The sequence below is a fragment of the Anopheles maculipalpis genome, chromosome 2RL, assembly GCF_943734695.1.
Source record: "Anopheles maculipalpis chromosome 2RL, idAnoMacuDA_375_x, whole genome shotgun sequence".
NCBI classification, from domain to species: Eukaryota; Metazoa; Arthropoda; class Insecta; order Diptera; family Culicidae; genus Anopheles; species Anopheles maculipalpis.
The window spans coordinates 44,359,564-44,380,856 of record NC_064871.1 but is presented as its reverse complement, the minus strand read 5'-3'; the positions used below and the strand labels follow the sequence as shown (position 1 = coordinate 44,380,856).

Genomic DNA, 21,293 nt, shown 5'->3' with positions numbered 1-21,293 from the left:
ATGGAATTCGTCAGCGACCCCCAGTTCGGTACGAGGCGTTTGGGAGCACAGCGAGTTCGTTGGTTGGATCAGCTGAAGGGAGATGGATGGGAAGCTGCAGCCAGGGATCGAGTTTCCTGGAGATCTATTGTTGACCGGGCCATGCCACGACGTCGTGCTCTTTTAAAGAGCAATCCAACATGAGAGAGAGTGAGAGAATCTTACTGGCGCGACCTCACTCACATCTGCGTATAAGAATGACCGGGTACCAAGACTTACTATGTCTTAAGTACTATGTCTTAAGACTTCAGACAAATCTGAAAGTTTTTGCCAGGTTCTTTAAAACAGCAGAGCAATCACAATAGGTAAACTCACCCCAAAGCGTTTGACAACAGACAAACCATTTTGTTTAAAGTGATCGCTAAACGCTTCACATATTTTAAAATATTTTGATATTAATATCTGTACGAAAACTTGAAGAAAATACAGCTTAAAGCTAATAATCAGAGTAAAATGCATAGCGAGATTACATAAACATTTTCATAGTTATAATTTATGTAATTAAATCTTTTGTTAACAATTCTACAAAACCGGTGACATGGACCGGCCTTGTAGGAAAATAATAAAAAGCATCGAAACTTAATGATAAGCATCTGCAAGAGTTTAATTATTGAACTTTTGCTGGACAAGCATTAAATGGTTTTGGTGGTGGTCAGTTTTAAGTGTCAGTTTGTATTGACAGATCGCCAAACGCCAAAATACATACAAAAAACTGTAATAATTCATCCTCAGCCCATTGTTTATTTTGGACAGTATTTTTACAATAAAAATCAGTAAGGATTGTACATACGAAATTAGTTTTTATTGATTGCTTTCAATAGCTTAAGTTGCCTAACTCGAAACACTATATCTCGAAACGAATGATCCGACAGTTTTCAAATTTTTACAACTATCTTTGCAAGGTTATTCTAGAGAAGTCATCTACGTGTGCAGCAAAATACTTCTTTATCCCACTTTTAATGGTAATTGCAACTTATAATGCAATCATTTGAACAGTTCTGACGCAAAAATATTGCATACGTTCAGGCGTTAAGTAGATTAAGTAGATGCTTCTGAAAAGTTCAAAGAGAAAGCCTGTTTCAGCGCCGTACGAGCGATTAAATGTGTTTTAACTATCAATAGCGTGTTGATCGCAAGCATTCGGTCAAACCGAGCGCTGTGGGATGTCAGTTTCGCAATGCTCTCCTACGCAAAATCTGCAAAACCACATTCACCAGCTGTCCAATGGCGACTGTGTGCGGCGACATCGGTCCATTTTTGTATGATGGATAGTTAACAACCGCGCAACAAGAAGTGTTGCTAATAAGACATTCGTTTGATTGGAGAAAATTCATACAAGCTGTCTTTTAAAGTAAAAGCGGAACTCATAACAAATCATTCCTTTGCAGAGCCTTCTCCCAGTAATAAGTATAATGCGCTTTAACATGCTGCATAATCCTATCTTATCGATTCAGGTGCAAAATACCGAAACAAACAGAATCCAACCGAAAGCGTAAGGGGATTAGTAAAGCTTAAGTCGCCGCTGCACACAATCAAATGACTTTCTGCTGTGATCGTAGATCGTTTTACACTTGCGAGCCAATGCGATAGCACACAAACCAAACAGCGGAAGAAGCGTACCCGAGCGCACACGGGTGCGGATTTTGTAAAATTTCATCAGCAAATAATTTTACCCCACTTGCGGAAGCGAAAAACGGCAAAGCGGAATGTGGCAACAACAATGCGGTCGTAACGTGAGCTGCGGGCAATCAAAGGGCAGAAACTGCATCAACATTTGCCTTCGCCCGAGCTACTACTGTGGGAGAGCACCACAAGCACAGCAATCATTGGATGCCTGCCGGATGCTGGATAGGGTAGCTTTACTTTTCTTCTGGAGGAAATGAATTTTTGCACAGGGAAGCATCGGATGACGACGTCGGTTGGCCCAGACCAATCGGAAGCGTCAGCGTTTTGGCCCCTTTCTGCTGCCGGTCGGAAGGATGTGTGCCGAATAAGTTTCCACTTACGGACGGGATATAGATCCGATGTCAGGATATGAGCCATCATTACGATGTATGTGGGTTTGTGTGTGTAAACAGGGAGTTCCTTGAGAAGTAAAGGAAGGAATAGGTTTTTTTCGATAAGAGTGTTTACACTAAATCAATCTTCTGGACAGATTGCAAGAAGATCAATAACAAACAACAACTCATATCTTTGCTGAAGTCTAAATTTTACAGCTGGGCTTAGATTTGGAAATTCATCAGCGTTTTACTCCATCTACTCGTGCTTGGAAAATATTTGACAACGTTTATTGAAACCAACGATGAACCTAATTATCTTAAATTGAACTAAATGACAAATATTGTAGTTCATAGAAAGCTATAAATTTAAATTAAATATTTTATTGAAAAACACTTGCAATCGAATCTATCGGTAGCAGTTTGTCTCCATAATGCAACTCTTCTTATGATAATTTTTCTTCTATAAAGTCCCTTGCATCAACTTCCGACTCGTTGCGCTTATCGAGTAAGCTTGCTTTTTATAGAAGAAAAATTGAACGAAAGCTTGCAGCTTTTGCTTGCCATTCGAAACGGCAAAGGTCACCCGCGGTACGTTTTGTTCGAGCGTGGAAAATTGCTTTTGCACAAATGCGAAAAGGACCAGGATTGAGCCGGGCACAAGGATCACAGCAGCACTGCACAGTGCAGACAATCAAGGAAAGTGTACATTGGGGAGTACACTGTTCAACCGAACGAACGATATTGGCTCGAGGGATACCCTTTTGCTCACAACCCAGCCCATCCAGGAAAGCAGTAACGATAAGGCACGAATGGATGCGTGAACGGGAAAGGGCTGTGCGGTGGTGATACATAAACTCTGCGCTGCTTGACGCATGGTTCCAAGGGTACATGATGAAAGATCCACAAACAGTCAAGTGGTGGGATTTCTTCGTCGGCCCTGTGCCGATTCTGGTAGAAGAATAAAGAAGAATAGGTGCTCAGGATGAAAGAGACTCCATCTCCATCCTGACGGCGATAGTTTGCTCCTTCCGTGGTCAGGGGTGGATAAACTTTTGCAACGATAATTCCTCATTGGCAAAAGGTCATTTGAATGAATATTTTTATGATTTTTTATAAGAGCATTACTTTTAAATTTAAAACAAATTTCCCACTATAGAGTACGGAAGGATTTTGCACTGCTCCTGCAAGAAAATACAGATAATTTAGGATTTTTAGGATATACGTAGTATTGAACTACGTGACATCATTAATTCTAGCAAGCCATTAAATTTCTTACATGACCTAGTAGGATGTAAAGCCAAGAGGAACGAGAAAAGTGGTCTGAAAGACCCGTATAAATGACAAAAGAAACCCTCTAGAATCTCATTTTATAGGCCTATGGCCCTTTCTTATTCTTTTGCTAAATTGTTTCTCACCTATAATACCTCACATGTTATGAGTTCCGACAACTCCTCCTCCGACAATTTCAATTATAATAAGTGATAGCACGTATCAGCCACTTTATTTACAAACAGTGATTCCCAAAGTGCTCCTTTCCGTCCACTAGCGTGTGATTGTACCTTTGAAGTCGTCCAAAACATCTTTATGTGGGGCCCCTTTTTAGCCGCGTTCGAGAGGAAGATGCTATGATGATCATATAATTGTGCAGCGAATTAGAAGCGACACGCTCCGGTGGCCTGTGCATGTCATGAGAATGACGCCGAACAACTAAGCCCGTAATATCTTTTTAGGTCGTCCACAAGTAGGCATTGGTTGAGATGGAGTCTGTTTCGGCCAGGTTGATCAGGAACAACACTAGACGGTGAGCGGTTTCGAGGACTTCTTTAGTAGCCCATATCTAGTAGGCCCAAATTACATGCATAACGCACCTCACCAGCTCCAACTAAGAGCAACCTTTACTATAAGTAAGTACGAATTGAAGAGCGAAAGGACTTCGTGTAAGAGACCTTACCAAGAAAGCTCCGTAAATATGTTGAACAAATCTCAATTGCTGCTGTTCCAAACATGCCTCTAATTTGTGTGCAAAATTAAATTAGATCAAAACTACGACATAGTTGCACAACCCTGGGTTCGTTAAATCTCAACATTAAATTAGGTTATCACTTTTTCCTGAGAGGAAGAAAAGTCTACAATCAAGTCCCATTCAAGTCGGCAGCACAATGGGTTAGTTAATGGCAATTTACGTGTTAATGCACTCGGTTTGAATTATCAACCGTATACCCCGGATCGATAGCTCGCTCAACGATTCTTGCAGGATAAAAAGTGAAGAATTTTTTTTAAATTTTCCCTTTTGATGCTGTATAAGTACAACGTCACGGAATAATTGACACAGTTTGCTGAGGATTTATAGTTCTGTTCTTCTTGAAACTCGTAGTCATTCGACATCCACAGAAACAGTTTAATGAAGCCTCACTTTATAGCCGTCAATAGTCTCACAATAATTTAATCAAATTACATCTTGCAATTACTTGCAAATTGAAAGAAAAAGAAGTAAAGGAAAATTGAGTGATAGCTAATAAAATGTCTTCCTTTTTCTTCTGCACAAAGTTCATAAAGCTCCTGTTAACATCATTCCATAATACCGGAACTATTCTACTTTCATTGCTCATCCCACTGGCTCGATCCACCTTACGCCTGCGACCAGTCAGTCAATTGTTGGCGACGAATAAAACTTTTTATTTAATTAGTTTTTATCGTTCGTTGTGATGCTGTTACGAGCCCGGCATCGGCCCCCATCGGATGTATTCGTGCGACACACTGATGCTGGGAGGAAAGTTGTGGAAAATTCATTTATAAAATGCACCACACGAAGGACAAATTATTCAAATCATGCCCTGCTATGTCACAGAACCCACACGCGCCACCTTTCGCCCCTACAAACTACAATTCTTCTATTGGTATGGTAATTTCATAAAGAAAACTCGTATACACCGCACACTCTTCAATCTCTTAAGACACAAACCCGGTCGACTAAAGTTTACGATCGAAGAGCGAACGTTGGGGACAGAGTGTCGCCCCCAAAAACGCTACCGGAAAGGTTGGATGGGTTCGACTCAATTATGAGTTCGTTATGGGCGGCACCATGGCCCAAGGGTGTCTTCCGTTTTCGAAACGGCGTATAGCGAGCTCATCCTCTTAGCAAAGATGGCTTTTGGAATTTGGTCAGGGTTGCATAAAAATCGATTTTTGACCACGTTTTTTGTTTCGCCCGTATTCTCCCCCATTTGAGGTCCATGCATCCTTGAATGTTTTGCAAAAAAAAGGACAACCGATTCTTCAGAGACAGCTTAGTTTTTTTCTCGGTTTGTAGAGAGGCAGAGACGAAGAAAATGTCTGAGCTTTTTCTCAGAAAAGAACTGACAGGAAAATCAACGCTCAAGGGAGATACAGTTGAATAACTAACAAAGTTCGTGCCAGTTGTGATTTCTGTTCAAGTCACGCATTTTGGGACTGAAGTATTCCAGTTCGGTTTTTATTTTTATTTATTTTAGGTATGACGCCGCTTGAGCCGTATTGTCAATAGAGTCCTGTTTTTACTGATGCACTAATTTTTCGAAATATTTCAGTACATTTTTTAATCTTCAAGGCAGCCTAGGAAGTGTAAAATAATCCATTTCTATCTCAAAATGATAATCTTATGATAATATCGAGATATTTTTTGGAAAAAAGAATCAATAAATGAGTCGAAGTTTGCTGATTTTATCTTTCAATTGAATCGGCTGATGAGGTTCATACTTTTTAAGTAAGCATTTTTCCAATAACATACCACCATTTTATATCATATAATTTTGACTATTCTTACGTCAAGTATTCTACATATCCTGACCAACCTGGTAGCTACACTTCATTCCAATATTGACAGTACTTTTTCGAGTAACACAAGCATTTCTAATGTCTTGTGAAACACACCACACCGAACTATTTTTGAATTCTTTTCAATTGCAAAGACCCAACTAAAGTTGGGTGCAAATTGCGATTGCAAACTTCGGAAACCATCTTCTATAAGTATATAGACATTAGCGAGATCAGACCAAAGGATCGATCAGGCGGCAGAAAACCTTTAACAGAAGCAGATTAACGAGGCAAAGACCAGATTGATGGTGGCACCATCAGCGGCCCTACTAAGAAATCCGGAACTACGTGGGGTTGATGTACGGATAGGTGACCTCAAATTTGGAGTCGTCCAAAACTTCACCTATCTCGGGTCAAAAGTCAGCACCGAAAACAGCATTGAGACGAAGTTGCGCGCTAGGATGCTGTCGGCCAGCCGGTCATTCTACAGGCTGAGGAAACATCTCACCTCAAAAAACCTGCCGCGACGGTCGAAGCTGGGACTGTATCGTACCTTTATAGTCCCAGTACTCACATACGCCTCTGAGACATGAACCCTTGTCCAAAACAGACGAAGTCCTCTTAGCCGCGTTCGAGAGGAAGATGCTCAGAAGGATTGTTGGTCCCGTATGTGTGGAAGGACAATGGAGGATCCGCCACAACGACGAGCTGTACGAACTGTATGACGACTTCACCGTCGTGCAGCGAATTAGGCTCGCCAGGCTCCGATGGACTGGCCATGCCATGACTGGCTCAGCTCAGAAAATCCTTTTAGGCCGTCCACACGGACAGAGAAGGCGCGGGAGGCCCAGATTGAGGTGGCGTGGAGTCATAGCGTGGAATCATCCGCCATCAAGGCTGGGATAACGGATTGGCGGACGACGGCGCGGGACCGTGAGTGGTTCCGGATTCTGCTGCGGCAGGCCAAGATCGCAAAGCGGTTGTAGCGCCTGATAAGTAAGTAAGTAAGTAAGTGTTGGGTCGTGAGCTTAAGAACTACCAATAGGCCTCACCTCAATAAGCTGAGCTCGCTCTTGTATTTCAAAAAGGTAGCTCGGCACCCTTCCCAAATTCAAAGTATATTGCACTAGTACAAAAAACTAATACTCTTCAACTATTCTCACTTTTCTAGTTCTTTCGCCCTCACGAGGTAACTTTTCGCACTCTTCCCCCTATTTGAGCGCGAAGCTTCCAGGAGGCCTCACCTCTTAACCGATAATCAACAGCTGCATTCTCCTCTTTAGGACCGTTCCGCCGAAGTGAGGATTGACCACCTAAGAGCATGGAATTTAGTAAGACTAGTAACCCAGTACATGGCCAGCAAGAATTACTGACCTGCTGCATAAAGCTAAGAAGCAGATTATGATAGAAATTCGGAGAATAAATTTATAAATCCTCTCTAAGTCCATCACTGTAACACCGAGGAAATCCCACACTAGGATCTGATGTTCAAAACATTCGGCACTTCAACGCGTTGCTCCGAATCTGCTCTGAACTGCTCTAGATTGTTTCGAGTTACCCCAAACTTTTGTGGACTGACATCAACATATAGGATTGCCCCTAATTTTCCAGGATTTAAACCAGTCGGGACTACCAAAGTTTCTGGAGTTGAATCGATCGTACTTTAACTCCTTCGCACGTTAACTCTTATACAGCTGTTCTGCTCTGTGAAAAAAACCACCCAAAGACCATCATCGATCAGATGCAAGCAGGCATGCCCAAGGAGGAGTAGCTCAAGTCTCCCAAATTGATAGCCTTTCCCTTTCCCATTTATTTTTGATAATACTAATTAATTATTTGATTACCCCACTGCTTCACACGCCCTTTTTTACTAGTTGGTTCTTTTTGGTTTTTGGTAGCAAATGAGGAAAAGCCTTCCCGTTTTTTTTCTGTTCTCCACCACACACCAAAACCGGAACATTATTTATCCGCTTTACGAGCGGCTTATCGGGCTTCCCTCCCCCGAATAAAAAAAACATGTACATGTGTGTGATGCAGTTTTCCAGCTAAGCGGAAAATTGAAGAAGTCCTTCAAGGCACGTTTTCGCTTCACCGACCGCATCAAAGAGAGTAACCACGCGATTTTTCACACGCATCCCACGCCAAACCCTTTAGCTGTAGAAAACGAGCCAAAGAGATCTGAACCTTCCTCTCAAAGGCCCTGCTTTTTGGTCCTTCTTCTCCGCTTGTTGCACGTCTTCAAGCGTTTTCTCACTCATCAGAGGAACAAGGGGGTGGACGTCTCGGATATTCCGGCAACATTGAATGTGGGTGTGAATGTGTGTGTGTGTGTTTGTGTACTCACTTGAAGATTTTGCTTTTAGTGGTTTTTACTCCTTTTCTTCTTCTTCTATTGTTACCTTCTTCAACCTCTTTAAAGCATCTTCCGCTGCGCGTGTTCAACTCTCGCGTGCCGCAGTTTCCTCAGACTGGTTTATATACGCTTTACCCATTTTCAGTGATTTTCTTCTTCACACGAGTAGCGCTCAGCACAGCACACTACTTTCAGACGTATAATGAGAGCTTTGCTTGGTTTTTCTTCACTTCAGTACGATGCTTTCTTGGCTCGTTCCTTCTCGTTCATTCGGGGGAAAGCGTTGGACCAATTTTTGTTTTGGCTTTTCCACTCACTCCTGTACAAAGAAACACATACACTCACTACTGTAACACCCATTCCCCATGCACAAAAACGTCACACACACATCATTTGCACACAGCTCACCCCGGGATATTATCGATATGTGAGCGAGCCCGGCCCTTTTTTCCGATTCCGACACCGAAAGGGATTTTTCTTCACAATTTATATAAACACTCGGCAACACACACACATACACACTAATGCCCGTGTATCGGTATTTTGGGTGAGACTTCCCGGCGTTTTTATTGCTTTTCGTTGTTGTTTTTGTGTGTTTATTTATTTTATATTTTTCTAATGCGGTACGGTGTGATATCAAGATTGAGGGAAATAAAAGGAAATAAAAAAAAAACTTAACAGACAACACTGCTTCTCCTGCTGCTGCTACTGCTTAAAACACACGGTCACGGCACCTACCGCACTGTGTGTCAAATTCTAGTGACACGCCACGAATAAACTACCGAAAAATCCTCCGAACCGAACGATCCGTGTGCCGACGGGTCTTGTATGTGTGTGCGTGTGTGTGCGTGTCTGTGCTCGGTACTTGGTGCGCGCCGAGAACAACATTTTCCAAAAATAAACCGTCGAGAAAAATGGTTTTCCCGATTTCCTGAAAATGTTCGTGCTGCGTTGCGTTTCACATTGAACGTGCGCCCGTGTGTCGTGCGATGCCTGTCCCTCTGTGTGAGAGATGCGTTTGCTCTCACCCTCCTATAGGTGCCACATACAAACAAGTAGAGGTCTCGACGATAGGCTCTTGCTCGCTCTTACTCTTACTTACGAGCCTTAACAGTGCTCGATCATCATCATCATCATCGCGTGTGCACGATGGGAAATTGGTGAGAGATTCCTTGCTACCGTTTTCGGACAACCCGTTTGCGGCTCACTAAACACATGGCGGTGTGTGATGGCTGCATCCAGAAATGTTGAGCGCAGCGCATAAACCCCATATTCGTGTGTCTCGTTTCCCGTTGCACTCCCGAAAGGAACAGAAACAGGGAGTGCACCTTCGAGAAGATGCACACACACAAATTGCCATTTTGCTCGCCGCACGCACCACGTACTCCGGTTGGAAGTTAATTAAGTTGCATATTACTCTACATCTTAATGGTGGCCGTTCATTACACAACATAATCGACTTTCCTGCAATGCCACAGCGTCAAGCTAGTGGTACTTCTGGATGCATTTTCATATTGGACGCAAAATACATTTTTCTATTACACCGACCCTTTCATCGACTTCGGGATCGTGCTATGTACAGTGACTGGCAAAATCAAGATACCACTTTTTTATAATTAAGACTCAATATTCTTGGTTCTTCAACTTCATTAGTTTTTGACTTGTCATTTCTGGCCTATTTGGTTACATAATCAATCATACAGAAATCAAATAGCGATTCCGTTGAGCCTTGAGAAATTTTTTTAAATTTTTTGTATTTATTTGAATAACTTATAAGCCCTTTTTAGTTAGTAAAACGGCAAGTCCGTTCTATCAGAACAAAAAAACTCTTTTTAGCCCTGTTTTGTTGCAGGCGCTTCGGCATGCTTAAGTTCTGTTGAGAATCGCATGAAAGTTCTAGATTGGATTTGAGATCTGCGCTTTGATAAAACCATCTTAGCGGATTCGTTCAACTGGAACAAAATTTTGAATTTAGCAGAACTTTTAAATTTTGATGCCTTCAGATTTGAAGAAGCCACTAACCAGGCAGTCACCGCACAAAATTTTGCCTCTTTCGATAGTTTTAATTTTGTTTTATACCTCTTAACAACTGTTCTTCAAGAACATAGTTTTTTTTTTACTTTGCGTTCGATCTTCTCGTCCATACAAACAAGTTTTGAAATTAAACAGGATTTTTTTTTTTAATTGAAATGAATTATTTCTTTTTCTCTGCCTAGCCATGTGTGATGAATATGGTAGTACAATTAGTTTTCTCCTTTAACTTTAAACTCAAAAAGTCAAATTATGAAAATAAAACCGAAACAAACGATGAGCTCTCTACACTTTCAAAGTAGTTTCCTTGATTTTTTTGTCAGATTTTCCAATTCAAATTGATCTATTTTCGCTTCAAATTAATTTCTCCATATTCTTAGATTTTTGTTATTACAAGTTTAAAAGCTTACATTAATAATGAGATATACAAATTATTACGATTTGTTGTCTACATTTTGTACGAATTAAATTAAAAAAAACAAACTTTACAAGTGGACACTTTACTTTGCCGATCACTGTACGTTGCACGCATACTCCTTCGGTACTAACACGATACCGGGCGACTCCATTCTCACTTCAAATTAGATTTTCCCTTTCAATGTGATGTCTTTCTCTTCCTTCGGGCACAGCAAGCTAAACCTTCAAATAATCGGTTCGAATCCCACATTTTGGAGCAGGTCCACCATGCATTTGATGCGCTCTTTCACAATTTTAAAATCGCTCATCACTGCTCAACACAAGCAGCGCACACAAATAATAATCCGACGGTTCACTTTCGACACATTCTCACTCACGACACATTCATTCGCTCACTCCATCTATGGACTACTACGATCGGTAAACGCACACGTCAGAGAAGTTCATTATCGTTTTTCGGAAATTTTGCATACGTGCATTCTTATCAACCCTCTATTGGTGTTTTTACCCCAACAAAGAATATTACACTCTCAGAAGAACTATGAGATAATGTGCATATGTACACTTCTTTTTTACTGTACGGTGGTATATTATCTTTCAACAACGGAAACGACTAGTGGCAAGAAAATAACAACACACACGCGCACAAAATATAAAACAACTCACGAACGAACGCACTTTCTCACCAGCAAAAAACACACTCACAAAGAAGGTTTTATTTTACCTTCTATTTCTTTTTGTGGTGACAAATGTTCAAAGCCGTACGAGTTGCTGTGTAGGAGAGACACACGGCGGTAAAGAAACTTCTCCGTAGCTCCCTTGTGGGCGGATAGGTGGTTTAACTTCGCCGACGTCTTGAAGACACAAGCAACCACGAACACGGAGACGGCAAACGCACATATATATATTGCTGCTGCTGCTGCTGCTGCTGCTGTTGCTGCGTAGGCATGTATTTTTAGCACGAGCAACTCTTCTTCACACATACACTTCCTGTCACGTCTGGCGCTTTTGGGGCCCCGCAGCAGCACCTAGCCGTAGCCGCGATCGTGCGGTTCTGTGTGTCCATGTGCGCACGGTGCGATGAAGTGACGAATTTTGGCCTTTTTTCGGTTACCGCCGGATGGGATCCGTTTTAGAATTATAGCACACCACCGTTTGGATGGGTTTTTCGAGGCTTAAACACGCACATGTGTGAGTGGTTCGTTGGAAGATCACTACTCGGGGGGATTAATGATCTTAGAGGAGTAGAGTGCAATAAAAGCATAACTCCCTACCTTCATACCCCAAAACGACTCACGATTCACACAGCGAGAGAAGTAGCCCTTGGCACCCAAAAAAACATCTACGCAATCGAGCCGTTCGCTAATGAAGCGCAACGGAACCAACTTCGCTGATACGAAACACTACCAACACCCACCGGGGCCATGTACCCATTGAGAGTGGCAATATCAATCAAAAACTTTGAACCGAACACACATCACTAAAACTATTTCTATTGAGTATGTGTGCCTTTAATGTGCTTACTTTTTTGGTATTGCAACTTGAAACACACAATAAGTTCTCGTCACCGGAAGCGCAGCGACGGGCGCACACACTGCGTGCGTGCCGATGGATATGTGAAATGAACTGAAAACTTCCAAATACTATCGGTAGAACCGAGTCCGCCCCTAAAGCAATACTGCGCACGGAGTGGGTGAGTTGTTGATGATGATGATCTCACCACTCCCTGCCTATTTGATGGGCCCTGTCGATGAGATGATGCACATAAAATCTCAAAGAGAGTTTGAGAGAGGGAGAGAACGAAAAGTAAGAGAGAACCTGAGGAAAAATGAATGTGAGAAACCATGGAAATTACCTAGGAAAAAGGTCAAAATATCGTATAGGAAATAGTCATAATTACTCGTTTTGTAAGTATTGTTTTTTATATATTACGATAAAGATAGAAATACTATTACAAATTTGCAAAACATGTTGTAAAAATGTCTATCGTCTGTAATTTTCGGAAAGGCAATTGAGGCCGAACGCTACTCAAATGTTGGCTAAAGTAGAAATTTATTTGATGAAATTTTGTTTTTGTTTTGATTTGTTTGGTTATTGTAAACCAAATTGCTTACTTTATGGTTAAATATTTTTTTGAAAAGGTGTGATTGTTTCGAGCTACCCCGCGGAACAGCGGAGATTCAATTTTTTTCGAATTTCCCATGGTGCAGGTGGATGGAGAGAAAATGAGAAATTTTCTTAGAGAGCGGGAGCGTAACACCCCTGTGAGGGGAGGAAGCAAGCGGAAGCTCATGTGTGTGTGTGCATGGCGCCCAAAACATCCCCCTCAGCTGACCCTTTTCAATGCAATCTCCAACGAACAACCCCCGGAGAATGGAATGAGGGGTTGAAGGAAGTGTTGGTGGAACAGGCTGGAAACGGAACGTGATGACGCGTTGGCGGCGGTTCGGTTGCGAAGGTAACGACGGTGACGGTGACACAGACAACATTACACTACCTGTCCCGCTCCGTGCACGTTCCATTTCGATCACACACACGCACAAGAGCCCGTCCTCGAAGAAACGCCTCCGCACGGATGAATTTCGAGCTCGGGTTGCTTACTCACTCAACCCCAGACGCTCACACGGTACCACTTTTGCCCATTGATGGTAGGATTTTCTTGCTTCAATGTACAGGCCACGACAATGACGCACTACAACTGACTATTGTAAACACCAAGAGGTACTCTAGCGCAGATGTAGTGATAAAAATGCACAAACCTTCGACACGACGTCACGGACCACACTCGCGCTGCTCCACTGTTCCGGTCTGGTTCCGATCTAGTCCTGGTCTGTGTACTCGCTGTGACAGGTTCGCGGAAGCACCATATGTACGCTTCACTTTCGCTGCTACAATCTGATCTCTCACTCACACACATCCGCTGCTGCCTCACCGCCTGCTACCATAGTACACGAAGTACTTCAGGACAGTGAAAACGTAAACAAAAGAAACGCGCACGACCCAAACAGCCGGTTTGAAGTATGCAATGTGTGCGCTTATATGTTTGTATTGGTGATATGCTGAAGCATTCCTTGTGTTATTGTTTTTTTGCTGCAAATGATGGGTTACTTTTTGAAGAAATAATGAATAACCGAAAGTTTATTAGGCTAGACAAGTTACAAGCTCGTTTCATTTGGCTACACTGCACTAACCTCCTTCAACGCATTGCAGCCCTCAGTTTGTTGGCCAACAATTTCCTTGCTTTCGCTGAACCAAGCCCAGATTTTTTGCTTTCCCGCTTTTTGCCCTTCTTCTTCTCCGATACTTCACCGTGAAACTCGTTGATTGCCTTCTTCTGATTCTTCTGAGCACCGGCACCGTCTTTCGCTTTTGTTGGCAATTTTTTTCGCGGCACCAGGTGGCCCTTTTTGTTAACCTTCACATTGGTGCGCTGCGTATCTACGGGCTCTATCCTAAGCGGACGGCCGTTCAGCTTTTCCTGGTGCAGTTTGAGCGCTTTCTTTATGGAAACGCCTTTCTCGAAGCAAACGTACGCGATGTTCTTCAGTGCAAGATATCGGATGTACTCGATCGGGCCAACCCGGCCAAAGTATTCGTGCAGATCATTTTCCGTCGTGCCTAGTGGGAAAGAAAGAAACAACTTTTAGTGTTTTGTGAAGGTAAAATTGACGCAAGTGCAATTACTTTTGTGTATGTTTCCTACGAACACAGTAGATTTAACATTTCCTATTTGCTTTTGATCTTGTGGACATACACGGATTCGATTTTCGCCCACCATTTGACCATTCATTTCACAGGCGCGCGTTTGTTCTTCCTGCGACGAGAAGCGTACGTAAGCGTTGAGAGAGGGGACATCTTTTAAAACGGTCTTATATAAAATTATTCTTCCATCGTTCGAACGAAAGCGTATCGTTTGGATGGTGCCGTACTTTTGGAAGATTGCTTTCAAATCGGATTTTTTCGTCGTCGGCGGAAGGTTTCCAATAAAGACGGTATATTCCTTTTCTAAGTAATGAAACAAAACGGCAAAATTAGTGTGTTTCTCGCATCTGGTGGCAGCTATCTTCGTTCTGTGGTTCCAGATGTTATAACCGACACCGTACTGTGGTGTGGTATTTTACCTTTTGTCTTGCCATTCACGCCTTGTTCGTCCAACGATTTTTCCGATCGTTCCTGATCTTCGGGGTAATTTTCAACGGAGTTTTTGGGTTGGAAATTCTTGTTGGATTGATCGTGGCTGGTCGCCAACTTCTGTTGTCGATTCATTTCAGTCCAGATTCGCTTTTAAACCTGGTGCAATCAATTAAATAGAGTAAAATATTAAAGGTCACAACAAACAACAAATCGCCGCACGCGGTTCGCTCGGCTGCTGGACTTTTTTACCGAACGGATGACAGATTGAGCGGCTTCGTTCATGACGCGCGGTCCGAGTTCTCCGTTTGGTCACCCTATCAATAATGTTAATATTAAAAAGAATTATTTTCTGTGTTTTGTATATGTTCTCAAAATCGTCGCATTAGAAAATTCAATTTTATAACATAAATGACAAAACAAGGAGGTAAAAATACTGTGAAACAAATAAATAATGATAAACATTCGACGAAATAAAAAGAGCACAGCTTTTGACAGCATATGATTTGTACACCTTGAGCGCAGTGATGCCGAAATAAACAAACTCTATACACCTGGGGCACCATTAGAGCATAATCGTGTAGGCTGGATTTTGTTTGTTGGCGTACGTGCATTCCCCATCAATTTAACAATTAAAATAGAACTTCAAACATGAATTCCTCCACCTCCGCTGGTGGTGAAAAGGCGGACAGTGTACCGGCACGCAAGCGGCAGCTACGACAATCTGTGCTAGCATTGTTGAAAAAGGTGGACATCAAAAATAAAGGCTTGAAACGTTTCTTCTACTTCACGTACGAAACAGAACCATCATCGACGGTAAAGCAGGAGAGTGTGAAAAAGCTCTACTTCAGCGATGGAGAAATCTGCGAGGGCGATGAATACTTTCTGCAGCACAGTAAGTATTCGGCCACCAGGAATTCCGTATCACAACCAGAGCTAATGTGACATGCTTGTCCGTTTCTCCTTCCCTTTGGTGCAGTGAAGAAAAGTGTGTTCGTGAGCAATCTTCCAGGCGGGACAAAGAAATCGGAACTCTACCAGCTGTTTCAACGTTTTGGCATGGTACTTTCGATCGAGTTGCGTACCCGTGGTGGTCGTACCATAATGGGCCGCCAGACACAGTATCCGTTCGAAACGGGACCGCCTTACCTGTGCAGCACGATCGAGTTCGATACGCCTGACAGTGCCAAGAATGCGTGCGACGTGAAGACGGAAAGTACATACATAGCTAAACCGATCGTGAATCCATCGCTACTTGGTAGGTATTGTGGGGGGACGACAAACTCAGTCTCCTTCTAACCCTTCCAAACTCTTCCAAAGGCACGGAAAATTGTGTGTATATCGAAAACATACCAATCTCAACGACCCGCCAAGAGCTGTGGCAACACTTTAAGGTGTTTGGACCGATCCGTTCGATACGGATGGAGTTTCCAGATGGGACGCTGGTACTTACCGATGCGGAGTACGCACAGCTTCGCTCCGTGAGCTGTCACATCCGGTTCCGCCGAAGAGCCGAAGCACGGGCTGCCGCAAAAGCCCTTAATCGTAGCACCTTTAAGGAGCGTCACATCTCCGTACAGATGGCATATCAAAAGTACTGTAATCCAGACGGTGAGTTTGTTTTCGGGCAATGCGAAACTATAGATTAGATGAAAAAAAAAACATTCTTTTTATCTTAACCGTTTCTTTCCATCAGAACTATCGAACAATGCGCTGCGAATCTTCTTTCAACCGTTTGGCGATGTGGTTTCGCTCGATCAAATACCCCATCAACGGGCCGGATACGTTTGCTTCAAGCCACCAATCCCGGTGGACATGATCAAGCGTGCCAATCAGCAAACGTTTCGCAATCGGCGCATAACGATCGAAAAGCTCGATCTGCCGGGCACAACGAAGGATGGGAAAGCGATGAAAGCGGTCGGCAATGGAAAAGCTGGACGGGACAACAATAACCCAGGCAATGGCAGTAGTACCAGTAGTAACACTAATAATCGAGAAGGAACCGCAACCGGTACTAGTACTTCCGGGAAAACGACTTCCAACAATTCAGCAGCCCTGCAGCTTAAGCTTGGCCGTAAGATCGCTCGTAAAGGGCTTCCGGTCGGACGTAAACCGTTAGCCAAGAAGGTAGCTGCCGGTGGTGGTGATCTAACGAAAAACGAGTCCGGAAAGCCAAGCGGCAAAACGGCATCTGAAAATGCGAAAGAAAACCGTGCCACTTCGTAGGTTTGGCAAGAAAATTCTCTTCCCACAGGCTACTACGAAATGGAGGGTCTGTGTATCCCTCGAATAGTGTAAAATAAAATAAAAAAGTTTTATTTAATTTTTTTCCTAGCACTTTTTTTTTAATCGCGATTTTTTTTAATTCAAATATACAAAGATGGGCTCGGCCAGCCGCACTATTTCTTCCACGTGCGTTCCAGCTGCTCCGAGATGGCTTCCAGGAAGTCCTGTGTGTTTAGGTACATGCTGTCCTTAAGGTTACGCGAACCGTGAATGCAAAGAGCCAGATCCTTGGTCATCTTGCCCGATTCAACCGTGTCGACGCACGCTTTCTCGAGCGCCTGGGCAAAGCGGGCTAGGTCGGGAGTGCTGTCAAGCTTGGCTCGATGCTCCAAACCGCGGGTCCACGCGAAGATCGATGCGATCGGGTTGGTGGAGGTTGGCCGTCCTTTCTGATGTTCACTGTGCGACGAAAAACAAGCAAAAAAAAGGGAGAAATAATTTAAACTCTAACTGTCTAAAGTTAGCTTTGTCCTCGCCTACCGATAATGACGCGTAACAGTTCCGTGTGCAGCTTCCGATTCGAGCGTTTTACCATCTGGACACACCAGCACCGACGTCATCAAGCCGAGTGATCCGTACCCTTGCGCCACAATGTCCGACTGCACATCGCCGTCGTAGTTTTTGCAGGCCCAGACGAATTCGCCCGAAGATTTCAGCGCCTGCGCTACCATATCGTCGATTAGCCGGTGTTCGTACCAAATCTTCGCATCCTCGAACTGTTTCTTGTAATCTCTGGAATGTGAAAACCAAAAACCAGTTAGCTTTAAAGACGATCATTCACACCCTCCCCCCGCAAACACGCACTTCTCATAAATCTCCTGAAAGATGTCCTTGAAACGTCCATCATAACGCTTCAGAATCGTGTTCTTGGTTGACAGGTACAGTGGCCATCCTTTGCTCAGCGCCACCTGGAACGACGAGTGTGCGAACGCCGTAATCGATTCGTCCGTGTTGTACATAGCCAACGCTACACCGGGCGCCGGATACTTGTACAGCAGAATCTCCTCAACCGAACCATCATCCCCCGTGTAAACCATTTTCACCGTGCCCGGTTTGCGAACGACATAGTCCTGCGCCTTGTACTGATCACCGTGCGCATGGCGACCGATCACGATTGGTTTCGTCCAACCGGGCACAATGCGCGGAATGTTTTTGCAGATGATCGGTTCGCGGAACACGGTGCCACCGAGAATGTTACGGATCGTACCGTTCGGACTGAGCCACATCTTTTTCAGCTTAAACTCTTCCACGCGCTGCTCGTCCGGTGTGATCGTCGCACACTTGATGCCGACATTGTGCTTCAGCATGGCGTGCGCTGCATCGATCGTAACCTGATCGTTGGTCTGATCGCGGTACGGGAGGCCAAGATCGTAGTAAAGTGCTTCTACCTTCACGTAAGGAAAGATCAGCTTATCCTTGATGAACTGCCAGATGATGCGCGTCATCTCATCGCCGTCCATCTCAACGACGGGCTTTGCCGCTTGAATTCGACTGTCGGTGCCTGGGGGGAAAAAGTGGGAAAATTATAACATCGATGAAATATGGGAAGAAAATTTAATACACGACACGACTAGATCCGGTCTCCCATGTCCAAGATCTAGTTCTTCTTCTTCTTCTTTTTGGCTTAACCATCTTCTAGGTCACGCCGACCATAGCTTACTAGACTTGCTGATACCATGTAGTTGGATAGTCAGTCCCAGTAGCGGATCAAGCTGTTTGGAGGTCCTTGGCGGAATAAGTCGGGGTCAATGTTGTTGAAGTGTTGGCAGGGGGGGGGGGGGGGGATTACGAGGGGGTGATGCTTTTGAGATTCTGGGAAGACATGGTGCACAACGAGGGAACGGTCCGGATGGGATTTTATTCTGGTCGTGCCATGTGAAAACCTGCGTCTCACTGTCCGGCCGCCCTCAGATATCTGTCTATTTAATTGAGTCAATTAGCCAGGCTGAATTGAAGTGACATAAGTCGTAGAGCTGAAGCAAATTCCAGGCCCCCAAACATTTGAAAACCTTAATAAATTACCAATTAATAATTTATAATTCGAAAATTTTAATTGACCGCCTACAATTACTAACACCGATATGAACTCTCATCCGGATCATATGTAGGACTAATTATCCAACTAACGGATTTAACAAATCAAAGCAATAACTCCAGCCAATCAAGCACGATCAAGTTCTGCCCGGAGATTTGTGAGGGCCTAATTCTCTAGCAAAGAAAAAAAAAGTTCCAAGGCCAAACCACGCGACCATTTAGGTCAATGTGATAAGGCCTTTAGAAGCTCAGTGATGCAAAAAACATCAAACTACAAATCAATGCATGCATCGCGAAGAATACGTACACGGCGGCAAAACGTCGATCATCTTCGATTGCGCGATTATCAAATCAAGATTGTATCAACAAGTCTACAAAACAGACGACCTTTGAAACTGTTTTGATTTTCAACTAATCCCGGCAGCTAGTAAAATATATATGCTTGCACCTCTCGTGCCAATCTTGAGGTTCAAAAAGCAACTAACATCCGGCGTAGGAAGGAATTAAAATAAGTAAGACATTTTTTTCTTGATTTGGTTTGTATGATGATCACGTCCCGGACGACCCGATGTAATAACATCACACGGTAGGACCGGCGTTCAAATCCAATCCGGATCGTTCCCCCGTTGCGAAGACTGAGTAGACCTTAGAAGGTCTTTAAACTAAGTGGAAGAAGATGATCACGTGCATCGGGACGGTCAAATGTCAAAGATAGGAGCACAGAATGATCGATCTCTTATATCAAGGACTGACCATCCCCCCGGCTACTACGAATAAAAAGCAAATTAAGGGGATATAGTAAGCAAAGACTTTTAGGATCTTATGGAAAAGCAGCAATGTTGCGACGATGTGATCACGTACCAATTAAGTTTACACGACAGTTCGCCCTCCAAAACAGAGGAAACTTTCAAGCGGGCCTTAAAGGATAGGTTTGAAAAAAAAAAACAGGTCATGGTCATCGTTGCATACGACCGACCATGCAATTATAGTGAACGATGAAGTCCAAACACATACACACGATGAAGTATAAGCAAAGTACGATAAAACAACAGCAGATCAAGAAGAAATACGATCGCTAGCAAGAGATAACAGTGAAACGACTACATCATTTACTTACTACGGGCACGCGTCGGCACCATCGAAACGGCCGGCAGAATCGACTGGGTTGAGCAACCCTGGACGGGAAGAGTCTTGCAGAAGCGAGCGAGAAGGCGCGCCATGGTGTTTTGGGTGCTTTTCCTTTACCACACGGAACTGGATCTGAAAAGAAAAAAGGCAGAGACATAAAGCAATCGTCACGTCACTGGCATTATCAGCATGCAAGTTTGTACGTCGTCGACCCGATAAGAAGATGGGATTTTGGTGAAAGGAAAGCACGCAAGCACTCCGTCCTACTATAACCGGTGTTTTTTTTCTTTATTTCTTCAAACACCGGCCAAAGAACACCCGCGTGAGGTTAGGAACCTTTGGCAAATGACAGCTAGCAAAATGTAAACAAACCCTTTTACTCACCAAGTACACGAGAGATGTTTCTCCGGTAGTGTTCGTATTCGTGTGGTTGTTTTCCGTGCTGCAGTGCAGGACCGAACCGGAAGTTGACGATCGGTGAATAGAAGCTGTTGTACGAGCTAGAAGTGAGAATGCAGTCGGCTCACTCAACACGATTTGCCACCGGCAAGGAAAAACCACACACACACACGCGCGGACACGGACACGGGGACGCTTGAGACGACGGCTGCGAAAAGCTGATGTTACTTCCACGAATGTCACGAACCAAGTGCGCGCTGGTCCACGGAGAGACCGCCGGCATGGCCCGGTACAGTGCGAGAGAACACGAAAGCGCACAGCATGATAAGAAATACGCGTATTTCTGAGTTGTGCTGCCTGTTGCAGATCCGGTACCGGCTTTGGGTGGAATCCGCGAGAGGACGACGCGCTCAGAGTCGGATGGTGAGTACGAGAGAAAAGTCGGCGTTTTTATTTCTTTTTGGTAAACGAAACGATCCCCCCCCCCCCCACACACACACACACACACACACACACTCCGTAGGCGTGCAGCCTCGTACCTTATCCACGTCATTTAATCTGCCCCAATCAACCCCCCTGTTGGTAGAGAATACGCATTTGTTTTTATTTTTAGCTCCCACGTAGCGTCCTATGGACCATGGTAATGGCCGCGTTTGAATATATGCGTATGCAATGAGCCATCG

The 21,293-nt window shown here is 43.8% G+C and overlaps 4 protein-coding genes across 4 annotated transcripts in view; 1 reads left to right on the top strand and 3 right to left on the bottom strand.

The window, feature by feature from the left end:
• The window catches only part of LOC126558958 (soma ferritin), a 203,505-nt gene that overhangs the window by 157,626 nt on the left and 24,586 nt on the right, over positions 1-21,293 (bottom strand). The gene's annotated exons all lie outside the window — the stretch shown is intronic.
• On the bottom strand, positions 13,829-14,898 carry LOC126567159 (RNA-binding protein 34). Its single transcript, XM_050223391.1, has 3 exons — positions 14,754-14,898; positions 14,317-14,637; positions 13,829-14,250 (listed from the first exon to the last, which is right to left on the bottom strand). The coding sequence occupies exons 1-3, from the start codon at positions 14,896-14,898 to the stop codon at positions 13,829-13,831; spliced, it is 888 nt and encodes a 295-aa protein (XP_050079348.1).
• LOC126558002 (uncharacterized) lies at positions 15,415-16,989 on the top strand. The gene is made up of 4 exons (XM_050213931.1): positions 15,415-15,658; positions 15,743-16,021; positions 16,084-16,374; positions 16,460-16,989. The coding sequence occupies exons 1-4, from the start codon at positions 15,415-15,417 to the stop codon at positions 16,987-16,989; spliced, it is 1,344 nt and encodes a 447-aa protein (XP_050069888.1).
• LOC126558009 (isocitrate dehydrogenase [NADP], mitochondrial-like) lies at positions 17,158-20,324 on the bottom strand. Its single transcript, XM_050213941.1, has 4 exons — positions 20,201-20,324; positions 17,854-18,550; positions 17,530-17,781; positions 17,158-17,448 (listed from the first exon to the last, which is right to left on the bottom strand). Exons 1-4 carry the CDS (start codon positions 20,301-20,303, stop codon positions 17,163-17,165), a joined length of 1,338 nt encoding a protein of 445 aa, XP_050069898.1. The 5' UTR covers positions 20,304-20,324; the 3' UTR covers positions 17,158-17,162.

Coding starts and splice junctions, on each gene's coding strand:
- LOC126567159 (XM_050223391.1), bottom strand. CDS start 14,898: ATGAATCGACAACAGAAGTTGGCGACCAGCCACGATCAATCCAACAAG. Junction 14,638..14,753: donor CGTGAATGGCAAGACAAAAG/GTAAAATACCAC, acceptor TTCATTACTTAG/AAAAGGAATATACCGTCTTT. Junction 14,251..14,316: donor CGTAGGAAACATACACAAAA/GTAATTGCACTT, acceptor CTTTCCCACTAG/GCACGACGGAAAATGATCTG.
- LOC126558002 (XM_050213931.1), top strand. CDS start 15,415: ATGAATTCCTCCACCTCCGCTGGTGGTGAAAAGGCGGACAGTGTACCG. Junction 15,659..15,742: donor TGAATACTTTCTGCAGCACA/GTAAGTATTCGG, acceptor CCTTTGGTGCAG/TGAAGAAAAGTGTGTTCGTG. Junction 16,022..16,083: donor CGTGAATCCATCGCTACTTG/GTAGGTATTGTG, acceptor ACTCTTCCAAAG/GCACGGAAAATTGTGTGTAT.
- LOC126558009 (XM_050213941.1), bottom strand. CDS start 20,303: ATGGCGCGCCTTCTCGCTCGCTTCTGCAAGACTCTTCCCGTCCAGGGT. Junction 18,551..20,200: donor GGTGCCGACGCGTGCCCGTA/GTAAGTAAATGA, acceptor TTTTCCCCCCAG/GCACCGACAGTCGAATTCAA. Junction 17,782..17,853: donor TTTCAGGAGATTTATGAGAA/GTGCGTGTTTGC, acceptor TTCACATTCCAG/AGATTACAAGAAACAGTTCG.